General features: G+C 37.8%; 1 protein-coding gene across 4 annotated transcripts in view; it reads right to left on the bottom strand.

Moving 5' to 3' along the window:
* LOC101851978 (thyroid adenoma-associated protein homolog) overlaps window positions 1-22,654 on the bottom strand; it is a 39,856-nt gene that overhangs the window by 6,825 nt on the left and 10,377 nt on the right. For 3 of the 4 annotated variants that reach the window (XM_005105685.3, XM_035971708.1, XM_035971706.1), the window contains 25 exons: window positions 20,636-20,701; window positions 20,037-20,163; window positions 19,267-19,333; window positions 18,460-18,656; window positions 17,128-17,400; window positions 16,483-16,561; window positions 15,741-15,925; window positions 15,274-15,429; window positions 14,613-14,711; window positions 13,744-13,861; window positions 12,983-13,128; window positions 12,215-12,359; window positions 11,208-11,421; window positions 10,247-10,389; window positions 9,685-9,738; window positions 7,986-8,209; window positions 7,234-7,343; window positions 6,699-6,831; window positions 5,304-5,429; window positions 4,523-4,645; window positions 3,963-4,060; window positions 3,066-3,152; window positions 1,882-2,013; window positions 1,207-1,378; window positions 327-433 (listed from right to left, as the gene is read on the bottom strand). In XM_005105685.3, coding sequence (XP_005105742.2) covers window positions 327-433; window positions 1,207-1,378; window positions 1,882-2,013; window positions 3,066-3,152; window positions 3,963-4,060; window positions 4,523-4,645; window positions 5,304-5,429; window positions 6,699-6,831; window positions 7,234-7,343; window positions 7,986-8,209; window positions 9,685-9,738; window positions 10,247-10,389; window positions 11,208-11,421; window positions 12,215-12,359; window positions 12,983-13,128; window positions 13,744-13,861; window positions 14,613-14,711; window positions 15,274-15,429; window positions 15,741-15,925; window positions 16,483-16,561; window positions 17,128-17,400; window positions 18,460-18,656; window positions 19,267-19,333; window positions 20,037-20,163; window positions 20,636-20,701 — 3,381 coding nt within the window. The remainder of the gene's footprint in view (window positions 1-326; window positions 434-1,206; window positions 1,379-1,881; window positions 2,014-3,065; window positions 3,153-3,962; window positions 4,061-4,522; window positions 4,646-5,303; window positions 5,430-6,698; window positions 6,832-7,233; window positions 7,344-7,985; window positions 8,210-9,684; window positions 9,739-10,246; window positions 10,390-11,207; window positions 11,422-12,214; window positions 12,360-12,982; window positions 13,129-13,743; window positions 13,862-14,612; window positions 14,712-15,273; window positions 15,430-15,740; window positions 15,926-16,482; window positions 16,562-17,127; window positions 17,401-18,459; window positions 18,657-19,266; window positions 19,334-20,036; window positions 20,164-20,635; window positions 20,702-22,654) is intronic. The other variant, XM_035971707.1, reaches the window with a different exon arrangement.

The following is a 22,654-nucleotide window of genomic DNA, read 5'->3' as shown; positions in this document are numbered from 1 at the left end:
TAGTAATGCTGATAGAACAGAGAAAACATCTAGCTTTTTGCAGCCTCATTTACTTTCCAATTGTGAAAATAATTTCAAAGCCTGTAGTCACATTCGTCATTGTCAAAACTTTGACGAGATAGAAAGAAAAGTTGTACAAGTACTTCTAATTTCAAATTCTATGGAGACATTTATTTATTATTGTTTAAACTTGGACATGGACCCATATATATTGCAAAACTATTTTTAAAGCCAAAAAGAGTTGCATAACTATCTTCAAAGGTACTGACTACTGACAATATGCATAAGACTGTCAATACATCTGTCAACAATGCTGAATGACACACCTTGAGAGTATCCAGACTCTATCCAGCAGTAGGGGCACAAGAGAAGTTAGAAAGCTGCTCTTTAAGTTTTGGTTGAAACTCTTCACCAGGGGGACCAACTCGGTCAGCTACAGAGAGAAATAACATTTGATCACTAAAATAGAAGAAGTCAACAGAGAAATGAAATGAGATGAGTCAAAAATTAACTAATCAAGTATCAGCCTGACAGAGCCATTTTTGTAACGGAGAGAGGAGGCTAATATGAAAAGGAAAAAAATAATTTGGGCAATGGTACAAAAAGTTGGAGAGGCCTATGACAAGGAAGGACAGTAAATGTAATGAAAAGATTAAAAGAAAAGGACACATCTAAAGCAGCCCAAAACACATTAGAAAGAGGGCATTTATTTCTGTTACGAGAACTTATATGAAAGTGATCTAAATATCAAACATAGACAGCAAAAAGGTTGACTATGACAAAAATGTAATATCTAAAGGTATCAAGATATCCTTCAACATCTTGCAGATGGTAAGTAGCTTACAGATTGCATCAAAATAGAATTTTTGGACACTACATCCATAAGACTAGGCACTGTTATCTAAGAAACAAAAGAAGTTAGGGTTTTTGGGGTTTTTGTTTTTTTTCTTCTTGGTACTTGCAAAACAAAAAAGTCAAATAAGTGCCAAAGATAAGAGGGTTTTTTTAGAGAGTAACATAAAAAGAAAAGAAGACAGAGAGGTAAGGACAATAGATGCTTGAAAGGAATGAAGGAGCAGAATACACCAGAGCGCTTGCCAACTACCCACAAAAAGTTTGAAACATCCGGGATAACCTGTCACTCTCGGCTGAAGACAGAAGGTTTCAGAAAGAATCAGCATAACCACAAACAAAGCAAACATTCACCTGTAAGAGCGACCCATGAATGTAACTGTTGGGCTGTGCCTGACAGTCTGGTGAGACAGGCACGTTGGCCATGAGGTGAGAGCTGATGTCAATCACTTGAGTCTTCCGAGCCAGAGGTCGCAGCGCTCTTGCTGCGATGAGCCGGGTCTTCAGAACTGGACTAGCAGCACACCTGACGACAAAAACACATGATATGTATGTGTGTATGTTCTCTCCAGAATAGAGAGCAGGAAATAAGGACACAAACAACACCCAAATCGAAGAGATGTTTTAAAGATGCGACGTACCATTTAATACAGAAAAAACACTTAACTAAAGGTTAAAGAACAAAAGCCATTAGCCAATTTTTTTTTACTGACTCGATAGCTTGTTGATATCAAATGGAAAACACTTGAAAAAACAGAATGAAGTTAATATTGAGCAAAAAAAAAAAAAAAAAAGGGAAGAGATCCAGAAATATTTTGAGCATTTTGTTTCCTAAGAGCTTCAGGAAAAAACATACATAAATATACACCAATACATTCAGTAAAAGACTTAATAACAGTAATTTAAAAAAGCCCTCGACGCTTAACAGCAACAGAGGATGAAAAAGAAAAAGTAAAGTATTAAAAAAAAGAATGAATCAGCTTTTCCTAAAAGAAAGTCTTGATCAAAAACCTAGATCTAGTGTCCTACTTCAAGACATAAGGTATGAACGCTGCCAGGCTGAGGCTGGTGTCCGATCCCTCCAGTGTAGATGGGAACAATCGGCCTAGGACCAGCAGCACTGGGTACAGGCTTGGGTGAAGGTGGAGACCGGAACTGGACCTACAGAATAAAGGGATCTTGAGCATTAATAATTTATTTATAGAGGCACCAGCCATCCATGTCCGCGTACTGTTTTAGCCTCTTTTAGCCTCCTTTAAAGAATAAAGGGAATGGAAATTTTAGTTTTTGTGTTAGTAAGACTTTTACAGCACTTACAACACAATTAAGTCATAAGTGCCGAAGATTAGAGGTTTTATTAGAGAGTTTTGTACAAAGAAAAGGAGGAGAGATAGAGACGATAGTTATTTTAGTAAGAATTTTATGGCACTTGCAGCACAGATAGGTCAAGAGCCAAAGATTACAGGTGTTACTAGAGAGTTTCATACAAAGGAAAGAAGGAGGACAGATAATGACAGTACATGTTTGATAGGAAAGAGGAGAAAACCACACCAGAACGCCTGTCAACCACCTACAAATAAAGGAAGAAAACAAGTATGGTCCAGAGTAATCATCATTATCACCAGGGTCCTGCACAATGGCCGCCAGCAATGGTGTGTATGTGAGATTGTCTTCTTTGCTGAGAAGTTGTGTATTATGTTGCGCTGAAGCATTTTTGTATGTATTCATTTGCATACGCACTTTATGTACGTGAGCCAACAAAAAAAGTGGAACTTTAATTATATCTATTAATTTTTATCTATGGACATCTCACTTGAGTTCTCCCAGAGCAGGAGATTGAAATGATTATAGATTTTTCGCACCTTTCTTAAACAATTTAGAGCATTTAAGGACATTCAAGAACATTCAACCCTACCTGTCAGGGATGCAAAGTTGAATACTTTATCTTATCATGACAATGGAGATTAAAGATTAAACGTTTTTTCTCCTGATGGTGGTTGAACTTAAGTATATAGCTTGTAAATGTGATGATCATGATCGTTACACCATAGACCCCAATCTCAGCTTGAGAAAACTACACTGATGGATAATATTTATACAAAAGGAAAAAAACAAAAATGAGAAAACAGTGACTAAAAGGGCAAACAAACAAATGAAAAAAACCTCCAAGAGACAGAAAAAAAATTATTCCATCCGAATAAATCAAGTCTCACCCAACGTTAGCTGTTGCAGCTTCCAACTCTGACAACAAGAATGGGTACAAGCTGGGGTAGCGATGGAAGAACAGCCGGCCTGTTTGGCTGAAATACGATAATCAATAACGAGACATAAAAGGATTTTGTCTTCCTGTTTGTTAAAAAATGTTTTAGAAAATAAATAAACTACTGCATCACCAAATTGTGTTTCCCTTTAAAAAAATGAAACTCTACCGTAGTTTACGCTTAAAGAAAGAAAAAGAAATGATTAACCCGGCAGTTTGCTCAATATAGTCTTCATGACAAGCACAACAAAAGAAAATAGACACACACCAAATAGGTTTCTCCACTTTTCCCTCAAATGAATTGTAACTTATCATGAGAGCAAGTGACTGTCTATAACCCACACCATGAATAATTATTACTTATCATAAGTACAAATGACTGTTCATAATCCCCTTTACTTATTTATTTAGTAGAGGTTTTACGGCACTCGCAACTGCATACGGTCATATGAGCGCCAAGGGGTGGATGTCAACAGAGAAGTCTTTACAGGGAATCGGGCTTATTCTGCTCACCTCTCTAGCTTCAACAGTACAAAGTCTGTTTCAACTATGGAGGCACCCTGGAAATAGCAGGTCACAAGAGTGTGACAAACATACAAAAGAAGTAGAGGAAATGATGATAGTAAGGATTAGGACAGAAAAAGCAGCAGTTCCCTGTTATAGTTCAGGCACAGTTATGAGCATGACATTGTTGAATCAGCCCATTCACAATTCTACTGTGCATTAGAACGAGAAATATCTCCCCTTTGGGAATGACCTAAAGACACTTCAATCAGTGGCACCACTCCGAGGGGTGTTCATAATCTCCACTGTGACTAATTATAACTTATCATAAGAACAAGTGACAGACCAATTTTTCTTGGACATCGCTGTCTCATCTTTGCTGCGTTTTACACCAAACATTCTGGTCATCAGTGCACTCAGCAACAGGGTGGCAGAGTTTCGAACCTGGGCAAAACAGATACATAAACTAAATAATTATGACCAATCAGAGAAAAGAATAGTCCTCTGAAGAAAGACCAGCCCAAAGAAAAGTAGAAGAAGAAAGAGAGAAGAGCAGCAAGAACAAAACATTAAAGAAAAGAAAATTGAAAACAACTTAAAACATCTTAGTTGATGGGAAACCGGAAGAGAGAAAAGAAGAAACGACTTCATTTACCTTTGCAGAAAAAGTGGGTTTCAGAAGAAGTGAAAATGGAGCTAATTAAACGATACATTTAAAGAGACAATTTGTATTTTAACACAAAGAGGATAGGAGAATAATGATAAGATTTGAATTGAAAATATATACAGATAGAATCAAAAGAACGACAGTCAAGTTGCAAAGTGAGTGACAGTTTGAGTTCCAACAACACCATGGTATACAACAGATCTCGAAGTAAAAACGAAAAAGAAAAAGGAGTAACTTACAGCCCATTCATCAGATTTGAACCCCAGCACTGCAGCTTTCAGGCCATCAGCAGTATATGGAACAACATCTTCACCAAGTCGAGCATCTCTGAACAAGGCCCGTAAAATGTTCAAGGAATGTACCTGTCAAGAAAATGAAGCATACAAAGTATAAGAAAGCCATATCTGAAGACTCTAAATTAAATAAAATCCTTTAAAAAGAACACAATTGGAAATGAAAAGACAACTGAAGGTTTACTATAGACTGACATTCACTGCAGGTAATAACAGGTTCCTGCAAGAAAAAGACTCATTTATATAGAGTTACAAATCCAGTTCATTGAAGAATAAAGCACAAATTCATTGAAACATGCAAATATAAAAAGTCCTTTCCAAGATTACTCAAAGACAGACAAAGGAAGGAAGAGATTCAGCGGCAAAAAACTTTCCAATAAACTCTTCCTCCTCTTAAACTAAATACAGGGATGTAAACAGGTTTTGAAAAAAAAAGCTGGAAGATTTACATCCCTGTCCTATGGTAATAAATCCAACTCGAATTGAAAACAAACACAGCAACAAGCGTGACAGCGTCGCTATCGGACTAGTTAAGCCAGCGCCGAGAGGGATTTAAAAATTTTTTTTCCGGCCGGCCGGATCGCGGACACATGTTGGCCCACCCAAATGGCAAGTCAGCCGGAAAAAACAGAAAAAGCCAGAAGATTTACATCCCTGTAAATATCAGAGTAATATGTTGGCCAATTTTTGATAGCATAAAAATAAAAATAGGGAAATGATATCTCACCTGTGCATCATCAGTCTCTGTCCCCTCCCTCTGATTGTCATCAGGCAATGCTATGGCCAACAGTTCCTTCATCACACCATGGAAACATTTCCTCCCTGTAGTACTTGGCTCTGATGATGCAATGGCCTAAAAACAGAAATGTGAAAAATAAAAAAACTTTTTTTATCGCATTATTACTCTGCAGGCAGCAGGCCTAAAATGTTTATTCTGATGGCTGGACTAAAAAAATAACTGCTCATTGGAAAAGATTGCCTCAACTTTATAAACAAAATTCAGATAAATCTGACATTACAAAACTGAATCTTAACAAAACACTCAAGCCCCTATAATCTTTCACAACTCCAAGTGATTTAGAACGAGATTTAGTAGAGACATGTAACAGTAACAAGAAAATATACATTTGACAAACTGCATATATATGGTAGGGTAACTCGAAAGTAGACTCTAAGCTCTTTATAATTGATAATTACCCTGACAGACCCTGAAGCATTTACAGTTTTCAGGGAGCATCAAAACATATAGAAATAGATACATATAAGTACACAAGTAATCATCAAAACATATAGAAATAGATACATATAAGTACACAAGTAATCAGCAAAACATATAGAAATAGATACATATAAGTACACAAGTAATCAGCAAAACATATACAAATAGATACATATAAGCACACAAGTAATCAGCAAAACATATAGAAATAGATACATATAAGTACACAAGTAATCAGCAAAACATATAGAAATAGACACATATAAGTACACAAGTAATCAGCAAAACATATAGAAATAGATACATATAAGTACACAAGTAATCAGCAAAACATATACAAATAGATACATATAAGTACACAAGTAATCAGCAAAACATATACAAATAGATACATATAAGTACACAAGTAATCAGCAAAACATATAGAAATAGATACATATAAGTACACAAGTGATCAGCAAAAATCTTTGCCATTACTAAAAGAACAATAGCAAAATGATCAGCCTTTCTTGGAAGAAAGTTTTTTAAAAAGCTTTAGACTTAAATGTTTTAGAAAAGAAACCGAGTCTTCGCCATTAAGACTTTCAACCCACACAGCGCGCAGAGCACGCAACACTTATCCCCACAGACCAGGATACAGGTGTGGTACACGCTATATCACTCCGGCATCGATCGGCGTACCATGGGGAAAAGGGACGGCTTCTTACCGTCGCTGATTGGCATCCCGTGGGGGCAAAGTGTTAAAAAAACCTTGCACCTTTAGGATGAGTCATCAATAAGTAGAGGCTTATGGAGAGAAAGCAACATCAAGGCCCCATTTTACAAGAGTCAGCAGCATCTTCAAGACTAAGCCACATACTAAAGTTATGGGATCCCACACCTCTTATACTGCTGAACACTTACTTGTACAAAAAAGGGAACGCCTGCACTGCGACGTGTGGAACAAAGGCGGGAGTTGGGATCTTTTGACTGAATGTCTGCCATCACCTGAGACAACCACTGAGCAGGGAGTTGGTGGAAAGCAGGGGCTGGATGGCTGGGGAGAAAGGAGAAGGATGGTGAAATCTGAATGAATCTTCAGGCTGACAAGGCATTGATTCTTAACCTATGTTCACTTTTTACCAATAAATAAACAATCCCCCCCCCCCATAATATTAGAGTACAAAGGAAATAGGAAACAGTACATCCATTGTTCCATTACAATAGTTTAAGAATGTTTGTTTTTATGTCCACATTCTCATCCTTCGAAATTTAGAAGGCAGTTTATTTGAGAGAAAAAACTTAAATGCCTATTTCTTTTGTTTCAAAAAATGATTTCAGAATACCATCCAGCTGGTGGTTAAAACTCGGTGAATATAATGTTACAATAATTAACCAAAAAAGTAAACAAAAATGATTCCAGCGGTGAAATGAGTCAGGCAACGCTTCCTTTTCTCACCTCCACAACATTTGACACAGCAGCTGGAACCCCGCGTAAGCGAGCTCAAACGCTCCACGGTGAATCGACTCAAGAAGCTGCTGGGTGAAGTGGTCTCCAATGGTCAGCACCTGAGGAAAGGGAACAGGGAGAAGGCACATACAACATGATGGATAATATCCCTCCCCATGTTTCTGTAGATGTAAAATGTATTGGGATGCCGGTGCCTTAAGCGTTTGCTGATTGAATCTTTCACTAAATGTTTTGCAAGCTGACATAACTGCAATTTTTTTGCTGATCAGAGGAGTGTATTAAGATAATAAAATTGCAATTATTGAATCCTATAAATATGTAACAAAAAATAAACACACTGAAAAATTTAAAAACTGAAAATACTTTGTTCTCTCAATTTTTCATTAACCTCACAACAGACTATAATAATAATATTTAAATAAAAAAGACGACAGGTACTTTACTATATTTCACACATCTGTATACAAAGATTAAGAAGGCTGTAGGTCTTGCAAGTCTGTTTGATAAGCACTTGATTTCTGAGTTAAAAACATCAGGCAATAAAACTCAACCTTTCTTTCTATTGAAGTAAACCTTTGACAAAACATTTTTAGAAAATTTTGGATAAATACATCAAATGTGCAACATACAAAGTTAATTTTCAATAAAAATAAGTTTTAAAAAATCTAAAAGCAAAAATTAAAACAATTCTCATTTAACACCACCATCACTAACTCATCATATTTTTAACAAAAATGTACCTGGTCCAGTGTAAGAAGCGAAAGGCTGCCCTCTTTTTCCTTCTCCAGGATCAAGGTCACTGGTATCTGAAGGCACATCTTGCCCAGGGTCAAGGACACCTCCTTGATGCTCCGCCAGCAGCACACCACGAGATACTCGGGCATTGACTCCACTAGAGCTCTGCTCAGCTCAACTGACTGCTCCAGGTTGGGCAAGGAAGGGGTTGAGAGGGAGTCTTGTGAAGCTAAATAAGAGAAAAAAAATATCGTAAAGATAGAGGCAGTAGTAGTAAGAACGGTGCCTATGTTGACCACATTTAAAACTGGTCTAAACACACAATCATTTACATTCTATTTTTCCAGCTAATTTGATTTTTCTTGCGACAAGTGTATTTGAAAGGATTGTGTACAGTAGTCTCCGCCTAAACGCACGCCATACAAAAGCACGCTCCGCTCAAACGCACGCCATACAAAAGCACGCTCCGCTCAAACGCACGCTTTCGTCATCTGATGGGTTTTTTACTATATAATTTAAATGTACAAACGCACGGTCACTCCCTCTAAACGCACGCTCCGATCTGGGAAACATGCTGAAAGGTAAAGCTTGACTAAGGGAAATTTTCACTATGACAAGCCTAGAAAACCGGATATTTGGTGAGACTGCCCCTTACGCCGAACAAAGACAGTGACGGACAACGTTTTCACACCCAACTTTCCACTGACACATAGGTTTAGGACTGGTCGGTGAAATGCTGGGGGGGGGGTTTGGGGACTGAAACGTTATTTGATTGGTCACTGGAAATGCATCTCTTTTGAGAGAAGGTTTCTGACTGGTGTTTGAGTGACTGCGTGTTGGCTAATGTTTAAATAGACCTAAGCCTAAGATGTGCAACACGCGTGAATGCTTGTTCATGAATTTACGGTCGGGGAGGTCGCTTGGAAAGCCACGTGGCTGGGCCGCCGTCTCTATGACTATCACCAACAATTTCTTTTCAGGCTATTGGTTCCCGACATTTTATGGTTCATTCATTACATCAAGTCTGTCTTTCTGCCCCCCCCCCCCCCCCCACCACCACACACACACATACCGATTCAACGCTTTTGCAGTCTTAACCGTAGTCGGGGAATCTTTTACAAAACAGTCACGTGTCGTCACATTATCGGCCAAAGTGACCCCCACCCCAAAGGGAGGTAACTAGTATATCAAGGCAATGAGACGACTGCATCCCTTCCTCCCCTTTGCTAAGGTTCATGTAAACGCACGCTCCGTATAAACACACGCTAAGGAGCCCTCCCGAGCACCGTGCGTTTAGGCGGAGACTACTGTACAATGAATGGGCTGGTAGGCATTAAACGTATCATTTTGTTAGCTGTTGATATTTCATTTCATTGTGAAGCCCAAGAGCCACTAGGAAGCAAGTTATGTAGAAATGTTCTTTATTCTTATTATTATCATTAGTATTGGTGGTGGTAGTAGTGGTAGCAAAAGTACTAGTTGCAACTGCAGCTGCAGAGAAGTAGTAGCACTATGAAATTTCATTGAAACATTACAAATGAAACTGAACGTAGTATATGTGTGCAAACCACAAAACAATTCAGCAAATGGTCAACACATCACTTCACAGACGGCTGAATGCAGCTTCCCTCGAGGCTCAAGGTTATAAATGCCCTTTATATATGACCGAACTAACAAAATCTATACTGATCGTAGACTACTTACCTTTGGACAAGTCTTCTGCAATTGGCAATGCTCCCCCAACATTCAGGCCAGGCCCTGAAATAGGTACACCATTCATATGAACAAATCTTGATAAGTTCACATCAGTATTTAACAAAAAGGACATTTATTGTACGAGAATTACAATCCTTCAGTTAAACTGCACAAGCAAAAAAAAAGGGATGTACATAAAAAAACAAAACAAAGAAAACACACCCTTTTACTGATATGAGAGAGCTAAAAATATTGACAGCTCAAATGTACAGTGAAGTGGAAAGTACTGGAGAGAAAAAAACAGCCAGAAACATCTCATATTACTAGGACTTAGTAAATTTCCATTTAGAAGTCATCGTGCTATTCAAAAATGTTTAAATAAACACATTCAAGCAAATTGCCTTTCATCTTGAGCATGCAATCCACCGTAACATTCTAACTGAAATTTATTACATGTCAAACTCTTTCACTGGTTCTTTCTTTTACCTTATCGTTTCAATTTTCACTCTGAAGGCTGACTACAACTGAGGTTCGAGAGAGTACACTCGGAGCACCATTAAGGGGAAATTACCTAAGATAGCATCCTCTGGAACATTACCCTCAGGGGAAGAATTTTGCACGACAGGGGAAACTACAGTAGACAGGTTCAAGCAGCTGTGTATAAGTGAGGCTATGAAGTCTCTTACTGAAGGTAACATCTCCGGAGTCAAGGTTCTGGGGGAAGTAAAATGTAACCTTTATGAAACTTCCAGAAAAACTCTCTTTTTAAAAATCGAACAAGAGTTGTAAAGTCTAAGAGAAATTTAACAGAATAGTCATTAACATCCTTCAAATTGTCAGCAACGCTGCCAAACAATCTAACAATAGGTGTTAAAGCCCAGAGAAACATGCACATTAGTAATGTTCATCAACTTGCGATTTTGACAGAGCAGATAGAGCATTTGGTTTCTGATCGCATGGTCTTTGTAACTAAAAACAGCCAAAAATGCCAGAACTGTGTAATTCTAAGGGAGTGTTTGTCAAATTGCCAGCAACTTTCCTACATAATCTAAGAGGTGTTAAGGCTCCGAGAAGCACAAATATTTGCAATGTTCATCAATCTGCCAAAAACACTCCTAAACAATCTAGCTGGTGCTAAGGATCAGAAAAAGACATGCATTAGTAACATTCATCAAACTGACAGCATACTCCTAAATAACCTAAGAATAGCTGTAATTTAATCTAATTGCAGACTATTTAGATCATTTAGGAGGAGGGCTGCTTGCACCCTGCCTGTCACGGCCAACCCAGGATGAGAGGGATAAAATGTCCCAGTAAAAAGATAAAGATATTTGATAAAAAGTCTCCCCACGTGCATGACATCTACATGGAACAGCAAAGAGCCTAACCGCTTCACCACAGGCTTCACTCCTCTGAAGTAACCTTATCATGTTTAGTAGGGTTTGAAACTTGAATCCCCTCCACCCACCCCACCCCCTATAAAAAACAAAACAAAACCAAAACAACAACAGAAAAAAACAAAACTTATTTACCTGAAGTCGAGCTCATGTAGAATAAATCTGATGCAGTGTAGCGTGGGATACATGGGTCTGTTTGCCGCGGCTGTGATCAGACTGTGTTGAGCCACGGCGATCTGATCGTTCAGCAGCGACACCAGCACAGGAAGTAAGAACAGCTTTGGAGATGAAGTCATCGAGGAGGGGATGGAGGATGACGCCCACAGGTGGGATATGCTGGGAAGTAGCTCTGACGAAGTGAACATTGACATGTTTTTCTCAACTTGAAATTTTAAAATTTTTAAAAGAGAGACCCTCCCCAAAAGAACAAAGCAATCAAATTAATTTTGCACAAAAGATGCAAAATTTGGCTCATATAAAGTACAGTTGCCTGCACTGGTTCTGCCTCAGAAAGGCTTAAATAAATGTATATCAAAACAAAACCTATTTCTTCATATTTCTAAAACATTCATAAAAAATCCAGGGCTTTAGTGAAGAAATTTTAATGCCATTATATCTACAAAAAAACACTTCCCCCACCCCCATCTCGCCCACTAAACTTAAGAGAATATATAAAAAGCAATAAGACAAAATGAAAAGGTCTCATCCCCATATTACCTAAAAAATGACCCAGTGGGAAGCAAAGGTGAGACATAAAATTTGTATCTAATAAAGTTTGAGCACTGCACAAGCTGTTATGATGTATCTACATTGTGGCACATAAATGATGAATCAGAATGCACAGGCCAGTTAAGGGAGTCATAATGAGATTGGTGAGTCGTCTGCTGGAAGCCAAACAAGACTATCACTGAATTTCCCTCCGTCTCCCTATAGGTATTGTTCCCCTAAAGTTTAAAAAAAAAAAAAAAAGGAATCAAAAATAAGAAATTAATAAATACTACCCCCTCCCCAAAAAAGAAACCCCAACAAACAAAAACTAAATAAAACAAAACACTGGATGAACAGAGATCATCCTGCCTTATCTTTAGGACAGCACACAAAGAAAAAAATGCTGAAACAGGAAAGAAAATGAAAACCCTCACGAGACAAGTCAAAAGTGTCCGGGTGTAGCTGCTGCTGTCTCATCAAGGTGAGGAAGAAGTATGCGGCCGTGCCACAGTCCTGAGGCCTGGTGCTGCAGGCTAGCGTCATCGAGGACACCAGAGCTTCTCGCAGCTGGTCGGGGTTCTGACGAGGTGTAAGGAAAGGGGGAGATTTATTCACTATCCAAAATACTGAAAAATGACATCGTCTCCTAGCTGTTTAACATCTTCGGGACCTGCCAAACACCAGCTGATCCCATCCCCAGGACCGGAACCGCCACCAACATCCCTTGAAAATGCTTGTTTCAAAGACACTTTTTCCCTTCTAATTAACTCAAACTGGCTACAACTTCGGTGAATTCGAAAAGGAAAGAGCTCTTCTGTGTTGAACAAGCAGTTGAAAACATGGATAATTTTGAATAAACCCGCTTGAATGAGTGATATTGCCATCGTGTAAATATACGTCGGTGGTCCGATTCGGGCACAGTTCGCGTATAAGCACGTCGGTGGTCCCAAAGGTGTTAAAATGTAATGAGTCCAAAATATTTATACTTCCTTTTACTTCAGTTTCTTAACATCTGTGGAACTGGCTACATGTGCTCAAGAAATATTTTAGCAAAATTTAAATTGTAAATGTTGCAGAAAGCAACCTCATATATATATATGTCTAACTTTAAAGTATCATCAATTTCAGTGACATAAAATCAGTTTATGTCAAGAGACTGAAGCTATGGATACTGTATTTATCATTAACCTTCTTTCACTTACCCACACTGGTCCTACTTGGGTCATGTAAGCTGTCAAGATTTTCAGAGCTTCTTTTTTGTTTTCCTCAAAAGTATCAGAGAGGCATTCAAGTAGGGTATGGAGATGGGTGTCCGACAAGAAGGAGGGGAGAGAGTAGCCATCACTCTCTGAAAACAAAGCAAAAGAAAACAAGGATACAGCAAGAAATGACAAACATAATATGATGTAATTTTCAGAAAATGGGTACAATATGTTTTATTTGCATCATAATTCTAGGTGGAGGATGTTAAAGAAATAAAAAGACATATTTATGAAGTCAAAATAGAGTCACAATATTATTATCTGTAGAGTTCAAGTACCACCTCCCCCTCTCCCCCACCTCAAAAAACAACCTAACCCACAACCCATAAACACAATAACATTTTTTTTAAAGTGGAGCAAAAGTAATGAATACTACGGAAGTTCAGACAAATCAAAAACAGTCACAAACAGTGTTGCTACATATCAGACATTGTCCAACATCATTCATACAAATTCCTTGTCTCTTTAATATCAAATACTTCATTCTGGCAAGGTGAACAGAAAATTTTGTAAAAAATATTTCCCAAGGACACAAAATTGCACCATGAAAATCAGACATAATGAAATCTACACTATATCTTTAAAAATGTGTATTCACACATACACAGACTCACAGATACACACATACATACAAACACAAACTCACAGACACACGCAAAAATAGACAATCAGACACTTATTGTTATTCCAGTAAAACAGACCTGTGGAGAAGAAAGTTGTCATCAGAGACAAGATGGCAAGACTACAGGTGCGGTATGCAAATGCTGAGCCTGGATAAAGACAGCCCAGCAGATGACCACTTAGCCAGTCCAGGAAATCCTGGGGAAAAGATCACAAACAGATCACAAGATGATTTCAGAAAAGCTCTCACTTTAACAAATTGAATAACAGGTTTCTAAGTTTATATATGTATTTCAAAATAGCTATGGTTGAATTACTCCAATTTGCTTTCCATTCTAATATTTCTGTAGATAAGACCATGTCTACCACAAGCTTCCAAATTTTATTTCAAGAGTGATATTAAAAATAACGTGGACATTGTTTCAAATATAAGGCTGTGATATCATTATCAAGTTGCAATGTTTAAAACATACAATTCAGCATTTTATCCAAACAAGTTTACGAGTGCACGCTTTTGTCAATAAAAGCAGGACCAAACCAATGTTAGGGGTCCCTACCAAATCTAATAACCTTTCGGACACTTAATAGATAGTATTCAAAGGGACTTTTTGCCATCTGACCATCAACCCTTGAGCCCTGATACCCTAAGCCCAAAGGAACAGTCCATCCACATTCCATTGCACAGAAGGCTAACTCACAGTCTCCATAAGGTAAAAGATAGATTTCAAAATAATATTTTGCTACCCCATTCAAAAAGACAGTGTTCAAAATAACATTTTTAAAAATTACACTCCAAAAGTAGGTTGAGAACACTACCTATGCTTGGAACAAAAAGTATACCAGAGTATCAGGGATTATTTTTTTTAAAGTAGCACCACATAGTAGCCGTCCTCAGTATTTGTCTCCAGGGGAAGTAAAAGAAACCTGTTCAAAATGATTAAAAATTCACCTGATAGTTTTGTCTGGAAGCATGAGCAGGTGACAGCTTGTCAGATTTCTTTACCAATCTGTTCAGAGCTCCACATGACTCCTTCACTCTAAAGAAAAACTGAAATAAAAACGTGTACTGAATTAAAAAGTCAAAGAAATCTCACAACTTGAGAGGAAAAGTTTTAACGCCTTTGACTCTAAGGAATCATACAATAAAAAATGTTTGTTTTAGTAGAGGTTTTACGGCACTCGCAACTGCATAAGGTCATATGAGCGCCAGAAGATTAGAGGTGTTACAAGAGAGTAACAAACATAAAAAAGAAGGAGGGGAGATAAGGACGATAGATGTTTGATAGGAAAGAAGGAGCAAACCACACCAGAGCTCCTGACAACCACCCACAAAAAATGGAATTGTCAGGAACAAACAAATAGACCATTTACATTATTGAGAGAGAGAGAGTGAGAAAGCAGGGGGTGGGGGCAGAGAGAGCAAGAGTGAGATAGAGTGGGAGTGAGACAGAGCGGGGGAGAGCGAGGGTTAATGCTACCATGCTTGTAACACAAAAGAAAACAGCATATTAACACATAACTTTCTAAAATAAAGCATTCACATGAAGAGCACAAGGGCGAGAAAAGCATACATACTATTAATAACTATCATTCTCCCGACTATTTCCTACCTTTTTCATGAGAGCAACCACTGCCTGTCTGAAAGCAGGGGACTGGTTGTTCAAGTTGGTTGGAAGGAAGAACTTGATCATTTCAAACTCAAAAGAAGTTATGGCCTCAGTAGTCTTGTGATTTTCAATCACTAGCGCAAAAGCATCTAATCGAATCTGAAAAATGCAAAAAGATTATCACCGCCAAACCCAAGAGTCATCCACACAAAAATCTCACATTTCCTCTTCCAAAGGTCTCTTTGTTCACACACAAACACAAACACACACACATGCAAACACAACACATACAAGTCTAATATAAAAATTGAATCATCCACAAAAAAAAATCTCACATTTCCTCTGCAATAGAAATACACCTATTTATATTTAGTAACACACACGGTATATAAAAGTGCGTCTAAAATTAAAACAGATTACTGCACAAAACAATATCACAACAATTCCTTTGCCTTTAGAAATTCATTTACCTGTTCATCCAAACTGCACAAAGCTGACCGGAGCACAATTGGGTCAAGCTGACCATACCACAAGAAGCCTGAGCTCTCACTTTGACCACTCTGTGAAGCAGACTTTAACAAGCCCATGACTCGGGCCCTCCGTAGACACATGATGATGGCACCGTGGTGGGGGTGTGTCTGCACGCTGTCGTCAACTGTTGGTAGTTACAACTCAGACTTAATATTTGCAATCACAGTTTGAACTAGAGAAATGCAATTTAAATACTCTAGCTCCAAAACTGGAAAAAGTAAGGAAAAGAATTCTGATTCAAGACTGCCACCTAGTTTTAAAAGTTATGCATTTGATCATCAGCGGCATGTAAGATACAATCCCCTCCCCCCCTCCCTCTAATCCCCAAAGAAAAACAAACCAAAGACAAGGAATTCTTTCCCTCCCCTCCCCTCCCCACTAATGCAAACAGCCGTCAATTTTATGTCACACACAAAAAGCTTACACTTAATAATATTAACATTATACCATAAACAACAAGACAATCTAAATATATTCATTTGAAGAATGGCATTAAAAAAATCAAGAAAAATAATTCAATCACAAGTACTGGAATCTGATCTTGTGTTCAGAACAGAATAAAATGGCATTAGACAACAGCTGTAGATTAATAACAACAGACCTTGTACAAGAAAAAGAAAGAAAAAAGAAATGGCAGCTCAAACAGCTCACCAGCAACATACAAATGCTTATCAAATTTACCTATATTATTTGACGACAATTTTTGCACCATGTAGCTCAAAACCTGGTCTCCAACTTTCAAAAGTCTTGGAAGCAAATACTGAGGAGATGAATGATTATCCTCACAATAAAACAGTCATTTGGAAAAAAAAGCTTTAGATATCTAAGAAAACAGGGGACATAAAAATGCAATTTCAGAGGCAAAGTCGATCTCGTTAAAAAGTTATTAGAATCAATATATAAACTGCATATCTATTTGAAAGAGCAGTGCAGAAGGTTTCAGATAAAGAAGATTTCACATACAGAATTAAATTGGTCTCATGAAAATGGACTGACACTGTCTTCTAATACGGACGTAGAGAAGAAAGAAGGAGAAATAGAAGCTCAGAAATTACACTGCATCTGAAATGTAGAAAAAGAAAAAGAGAGAACAGAATAAAATATGGACAGGAAGAAAAAAGATGAAAAATGAGATGATTTTGAAATGCAAGGTTGGTACTTTAATACATTTCGGGAAATACCAGGTTCCTCCTTTAGTACAGGATAAAGGAGATCCAACTGTGACATATCAGCCTTCATCCAAAAGAATTATTATATAAAACTATTCAGAGATTCTATCCTTCACAAACATTAATCCCAAATTCAGCATGAAAACATAACACTCACCTCTATAATATTCTGCTTGAGTTTCTTGTTGCTAGAAGTCAAAGCTCGTACAACGGGCAACATCCATGTTTGATGAAACAAAGATTTCTTGTCGTCTCCTAGCTTACTGAGGGCATTTACAGCCGACTTATCTGGAACATTCTTTGACTTTCCCAAGTTCTGAGCAGCCTCCTTCACAGTTTGGTCTGTCTGTCCGTCTCCTCTTTCATTAGAACTGGACGTTGAAAGATCTTGCAAATGTTGCGTGAACAGTGCAGAGTACAGCTCACTTGCCTGCAGGGTTGTTGTGGGGACAGGGGTATGACAAAGAAACACAGGGAGAGAGAGAGAGAGAGAGAGAGAGAGAGAGAGAGAGAGAGAGAGAGAGAGAGAGAGAGAGAGAGAGAGAGAGAACATACATCAGTCTTGACAAGTTGGTTGGTTGAGCAAGATTAATGTACTATTTATAGACACAGACTGTATTGTAAGCCACCTTTAACTCACTCTCAGATAGAGGGTCTGGCCATATGTTACGGTGGAAGACTTTAAAAAAAATTATAGCCTGCTTAAGAAGAATGGAACTCCAACTCTTTAAATGGATGTCTGTACAAACTACAACCATGCCATAATGACCAAAATAAAATGTTTCATCAAATAAATTTGTTTTTACTAATTCATATACACTTCTATATCTCTATGTTAAAAAAATTTCCATTTAAAAAGTCATCATTTAAATATGTGAAATCATTTTTAGAGGAAGGAAGCTGTACATCAAGAGGCTAGCAGAGAGAGACTAATGGTGAGAAAACATCCCCCCAAAAAGTTACAAAAACTGTTGATATGTAAAAAAAATTTATTGTCCAAAAATGTCAAACTTCTGAACTAGCATCAACCTCAGATGGAATATTTTAAGAGAGGAGAGACAGATTAAGTTCTAAAATATATATAGACAAAAAAAGTTCAGGGAGTTTAGAAAAGAAATTTAAGCAAATTTTAATGATTTTTTTTTCTTCAGCAATGACAAAGGTATTTTATAACGCAATAATGTAATCATTGACTGCATAAATCATGCAATCGTAATCAAAAGCCTCCAATGGGGATGATTTGTTTGATTGTAAATGTTTCATGTCCTTGTCAAAACAAGTTTGAACATTTAAAAGGCGAAGCTTTCATTCAGATTGTCAGGGCCAACCCAATCTGTGTGGGACACATTCAAGCCAAAAGACGGAGATCCCAACCCCCTTATGGCAATAGTTGAAAGTAAAGTAAAAGGCCTAACCATTAAACAACAGATACGATTCCAAAGGATATAACAAAAAAATAAAACTAATTCTTTTAATGCCCAGCACATACATAGCAAGATGAGGCCTGTTCTTGTAACTGTTGCACAACTTCTGTGGGTAACTCGGGCCTCAGAGTGAGTACTGTCTGTGCCCCAACAAGACGTCCACAGCTGGTTAAAGCACCAAACTTGCCCCGCGACGTCCAGCTGACCGTGAACAAGTGTTGCAACAGTGATTGGAGAAACGAGTCCTCTTTGTTATGCATCTCTGTAGAAAGCATAAGATAAAATAAGACAAAACTAGATTAAAAATTGCTTTTGAGATTTTACCCCCAAAAAACCCCAAGATAAAGTTCGGTTGGTTAGATCATACAGAACTATATATCAAGTAGTTGAAGACAAAGTATGCCAAATGCCATCAAATGCGAAGAGTGAAAAAAATTATTTTAGTTAAATTCAAAGAATAAGATAAGATCGATAAAAGACAGTATATGAAGGCAGCCACGACAGGTAAAATAAGACAAACTTAAAGTAAGTCACAACAGCTCAGATAAAGTAAATAAAGATAACCTGGACCAAAAGACTGAAATAAGATAACAATCATTGATATAAACAAACACTATCAGTAGGAATCACCACTTATGTAGACACCCTTATGTACACAGAGGCAAACCTCCAAAAGCTCAAAGCACATGAGAATTAAAATATCAAGAAGGAATGAAAGTTTTGAATTCTACAATGCCCTCATTAACGCAAATTCTCAAAACAATTTTGAACAGATGTCACAAATATTTCAAATTTCAAATATACTAAACTCTTTAATGATAACAATATGCAGGGAAAACAGTTCAGAACAACAGACTGTCAACTTTTCTTACCAGGAGCGACAGTGGTGTGAATTTTCAGGACATTTTCAAACACAATTTTTGCACTTTGTCGTATCACCTGGGAAAAACAATTTAAAATGTGATAACATTCTGGCCCAGCCAACAGAGAAAAGCGAAAGAAACTGCTGTAACTGGACTAGATCTAGGTCTCAAAACACAAATAATTCCATGCAAATAGAAAAACCTAAAACACATATGAAATAAGAGCAACCCCTTAACTTTCTTCCATGTTTTTTCAAAAAATTTGTTTGGGTGAACAGGAAGCTTTCGGTATACATTCTCCTGAATTTACAAATAACAGTCCCGACAGATATGTGTATCAGCTAGAAATAAAGGTTCTATAACAGGAAAATATTGCCCACCCAGCTGTAATGGGTACCTGACTTCGAGTTGGGGAAGTAAAGGCGGCGTGGAAAGGAACTGGCCACCCTACCACAATAAGCTGAAGGCCCAGGAAGTTGTCTCACTGACAAGGCAATCACCAATGTTCAGATTGGATGCGGGAACAACTTTACTTTAACAGGAAAATATAGCCGAAAGAAGAGAAGACTTAATAGCTTACATCGAGTGTAAACATGCAATAAATGAATTGCAAACAAAAATAGCTTATATCGAGTGCAAATATGCACTAAATTGATTACAAACCCCCCCCCGCAAGTATCATTGTTTTGAATTTTTAAAAATACATTTTTTAAGAAACAGATAACAAAAAAGGCCTTTGGACCAATCATTAATAATTTTTTAATTCGTGTAGGACTCACATCCAGCTGGTCCTCCCAGTGTGTCCACACATAGTCCAGGAGACACTGCAGAGTTGGAGACTCCCCTCTCAGGTCAATGGTCACAGCATTCACACTGCTTGTCACCGATATCCCTTGGGCAGCACTCCTGAGTTGAATAGCCAAAAACGGATTGTCATACAATGTGAAACAGCATGGTAACAGGCAGATTTTCCAATGAATAGATGAAATAGAAGAAGAAAGCGTAAACAAGAGAGTTACGGTTTAGTAAGAGTTTCACGGCACTTGAAACACAATAAAATAAAATAAGTGCCACAGATTAGGGGCATTACAAGAGAGTAACAAACACAAAAAGGACAATGGATGTTTGATAGGAAAGAAGGAACAAATCACACCAGATTACCTATAACAGAATAACCACTATCCATCCACGTAGCCAAGAAAAAGGAGACACAAAGACAAATACATCAAGGTGTTACTGATGAAAAAAACAACAACTTTGAATAGAACTTCACAATAGGTCTCAACATGAGCTAACAAATGCAGAGTCCAATATTGATGGGCAAACAAGAAAGGCAATAAATAAAAGTGAAGTTTGAAAGAATACTAATCATACTCACAAAAGTTTGGTTGTGAACAAGTTGACAGTTTTGCCATAGAGAGCCTTACTGATGGTATCTGTGCACCTGAAAAGTAGCCAGACTACGATCAATTTTAATAACCCAAATCTGCTATTGCGAAAAAAATATATTACCAGAGGCGTATGCAAACTATGTGTGTAACTGAGAAAATATTTAAAGAGATTGACACAAGAAAAACCTAACCCATATGGAATTAAATTTCTCCATTGCTAAAAAATTTAACCCGAATACTTATAATAGAAAAATGCAACCCTTGTTGCCACAAAATGGTTTGGTGTAAAATTTTGTAAACAAAAAAGTGAGAACAAATAGTCCACACTGACTTAGATGAATGGTGATTTTCAGAGGCAACACATTACACAGTTAACCTTGATTTTTTTTTATTACTCTTTTGTTATAAATATGGCTCATGGACATTCTGATGACAGACCTGAGTATGGGAGGACAGGTTCTGCAAAGATGTAAAAACTAGAAGTAATAGAAAGTATTTTATTTCTCTAGTTTTCTCTAATAACCTTCCCCGCCCAAAAAAAAAGAAGAAAATTATACCCACGGCACACAGAAACAGAATACTTTAGTTGAGAACTCAGGTAGCTAGTGCTGCGCTGACCTTTGACAGTGAGCGGGGTCATCGCTTGGGCATTCTTCGGTCAGCGTGACTGCGCGGGAGGTTTAGAATATCGTATTTTTCATCCAGAATTGAGTGCTAATTAACGCAATAATATTGACTGAAAGACATCACTGCATGAGGGAATCAGAAGTTTCAAGTCTTTTTCATGATATTTAAAAAAACAAAGTGAATCAGTATTGGTTGGTTCAGTAGTAACAGACAGTGCAAGATGGTCCTGTCTGGTTCCCGTTAGCATTTCTAGTTATGACGTAATGAACGCCGATAATTAGAAAAATGAGCATCAGGATTAGTTCATCTTTGAGGGACATAAACGTAACACATAAGGGTATCTACTTATCAAATTTCACTGCTACCGCTGTTTCTGTAACCTCAAAATGGTTGATCTATGCATCACTTTGCCGTAAATATCCACACATTTCCCTCACTTAACTCCACACGAATTATTGATTAGGCTATAGGTTTTATTATTATATATACACACATGTCCTGAATCATTGTGTCTGCATGTTGTAAATCTACGTATTTGTCACTGACTGGGACAACAGACAGAGGGTTGGTGTGGCTAGTGTGACTTGTACTGTGTGTGGGTTGTTTTTTGCGTTGAGTGTGCTGAGAGCACGGGTACATGTCCTTTGTGTGGTTGTGTCTGTCTCACAGAAATGTTGGTGCTAGGACTAGCTTGGTTTGTGTGTGTTTCTTGACTGCTGTAGTGAGACTGGGGGTCACGTTGCTTTACTGAGGCACAGCCAAGAGAGAGCAGTTTTTTCTCTGTTCACAGACTGCACAATTTTGCACCACAGTTTTCACCAGATGTGTTGACTGCTGTCAAAAGTATTTCTTATTGTTTGTAGGGACACTGCACTATTTCGACGTCTAGCGTCAAAGATTGTTTTATAGCATTTCAAACACATAAATTTGGAGTGTTTGTCACTAGTGTTATCTTTGATATTCCACTCAAACACAAGGAAGAGATCACTGGCTATTTCCGAACACAAATACGGCTTTTTAAAGGATTTTCTCTGTTTCCCTGTAATTTTCAGTCTTCCACACACTCTACACAGACTATTTAAAGCGGATACATGACTTTCAGGGGTGTGCTCCATTTTAAGGTCTTCGCTTTATACGGCAATAACATTAGTAAATTCGCAGGCCCAACATAATAATCCGATGTAACTGAACAACCACAACTGCGGTAGTACTGAAATTTACACAATTAAAACAGGATTTGTTAATGAACACGCACATACTAATCCCCCCAAAATTAAATGCACCGTTTGGTCGCAATAAATGATTATTTATCTTCAGTTTGAAACGAGAAAAGCATGTTACACATGCAGCAAACAGACACATGTGGAACACTTGGTATA

Source organism: Aplysia californica, unplaced genomic scaffold (genome assembly GCF_000002075.1).
Source record: "Aplysia californica isolate F4 #8 unplaced genomic scaffold, AplCal3.0 scaffold00486, whole genome shotgun sequence".
NCBI classification, from domain to species: Eukaryota; Metazoa; Mollusca; class Gastropoda; order Aplysiida; family Aplysiidae; genus Aplysia; species Aplysia californica.
This window is presented reverse-complemented; position numbering and strand designations above follow the sequence as displayed.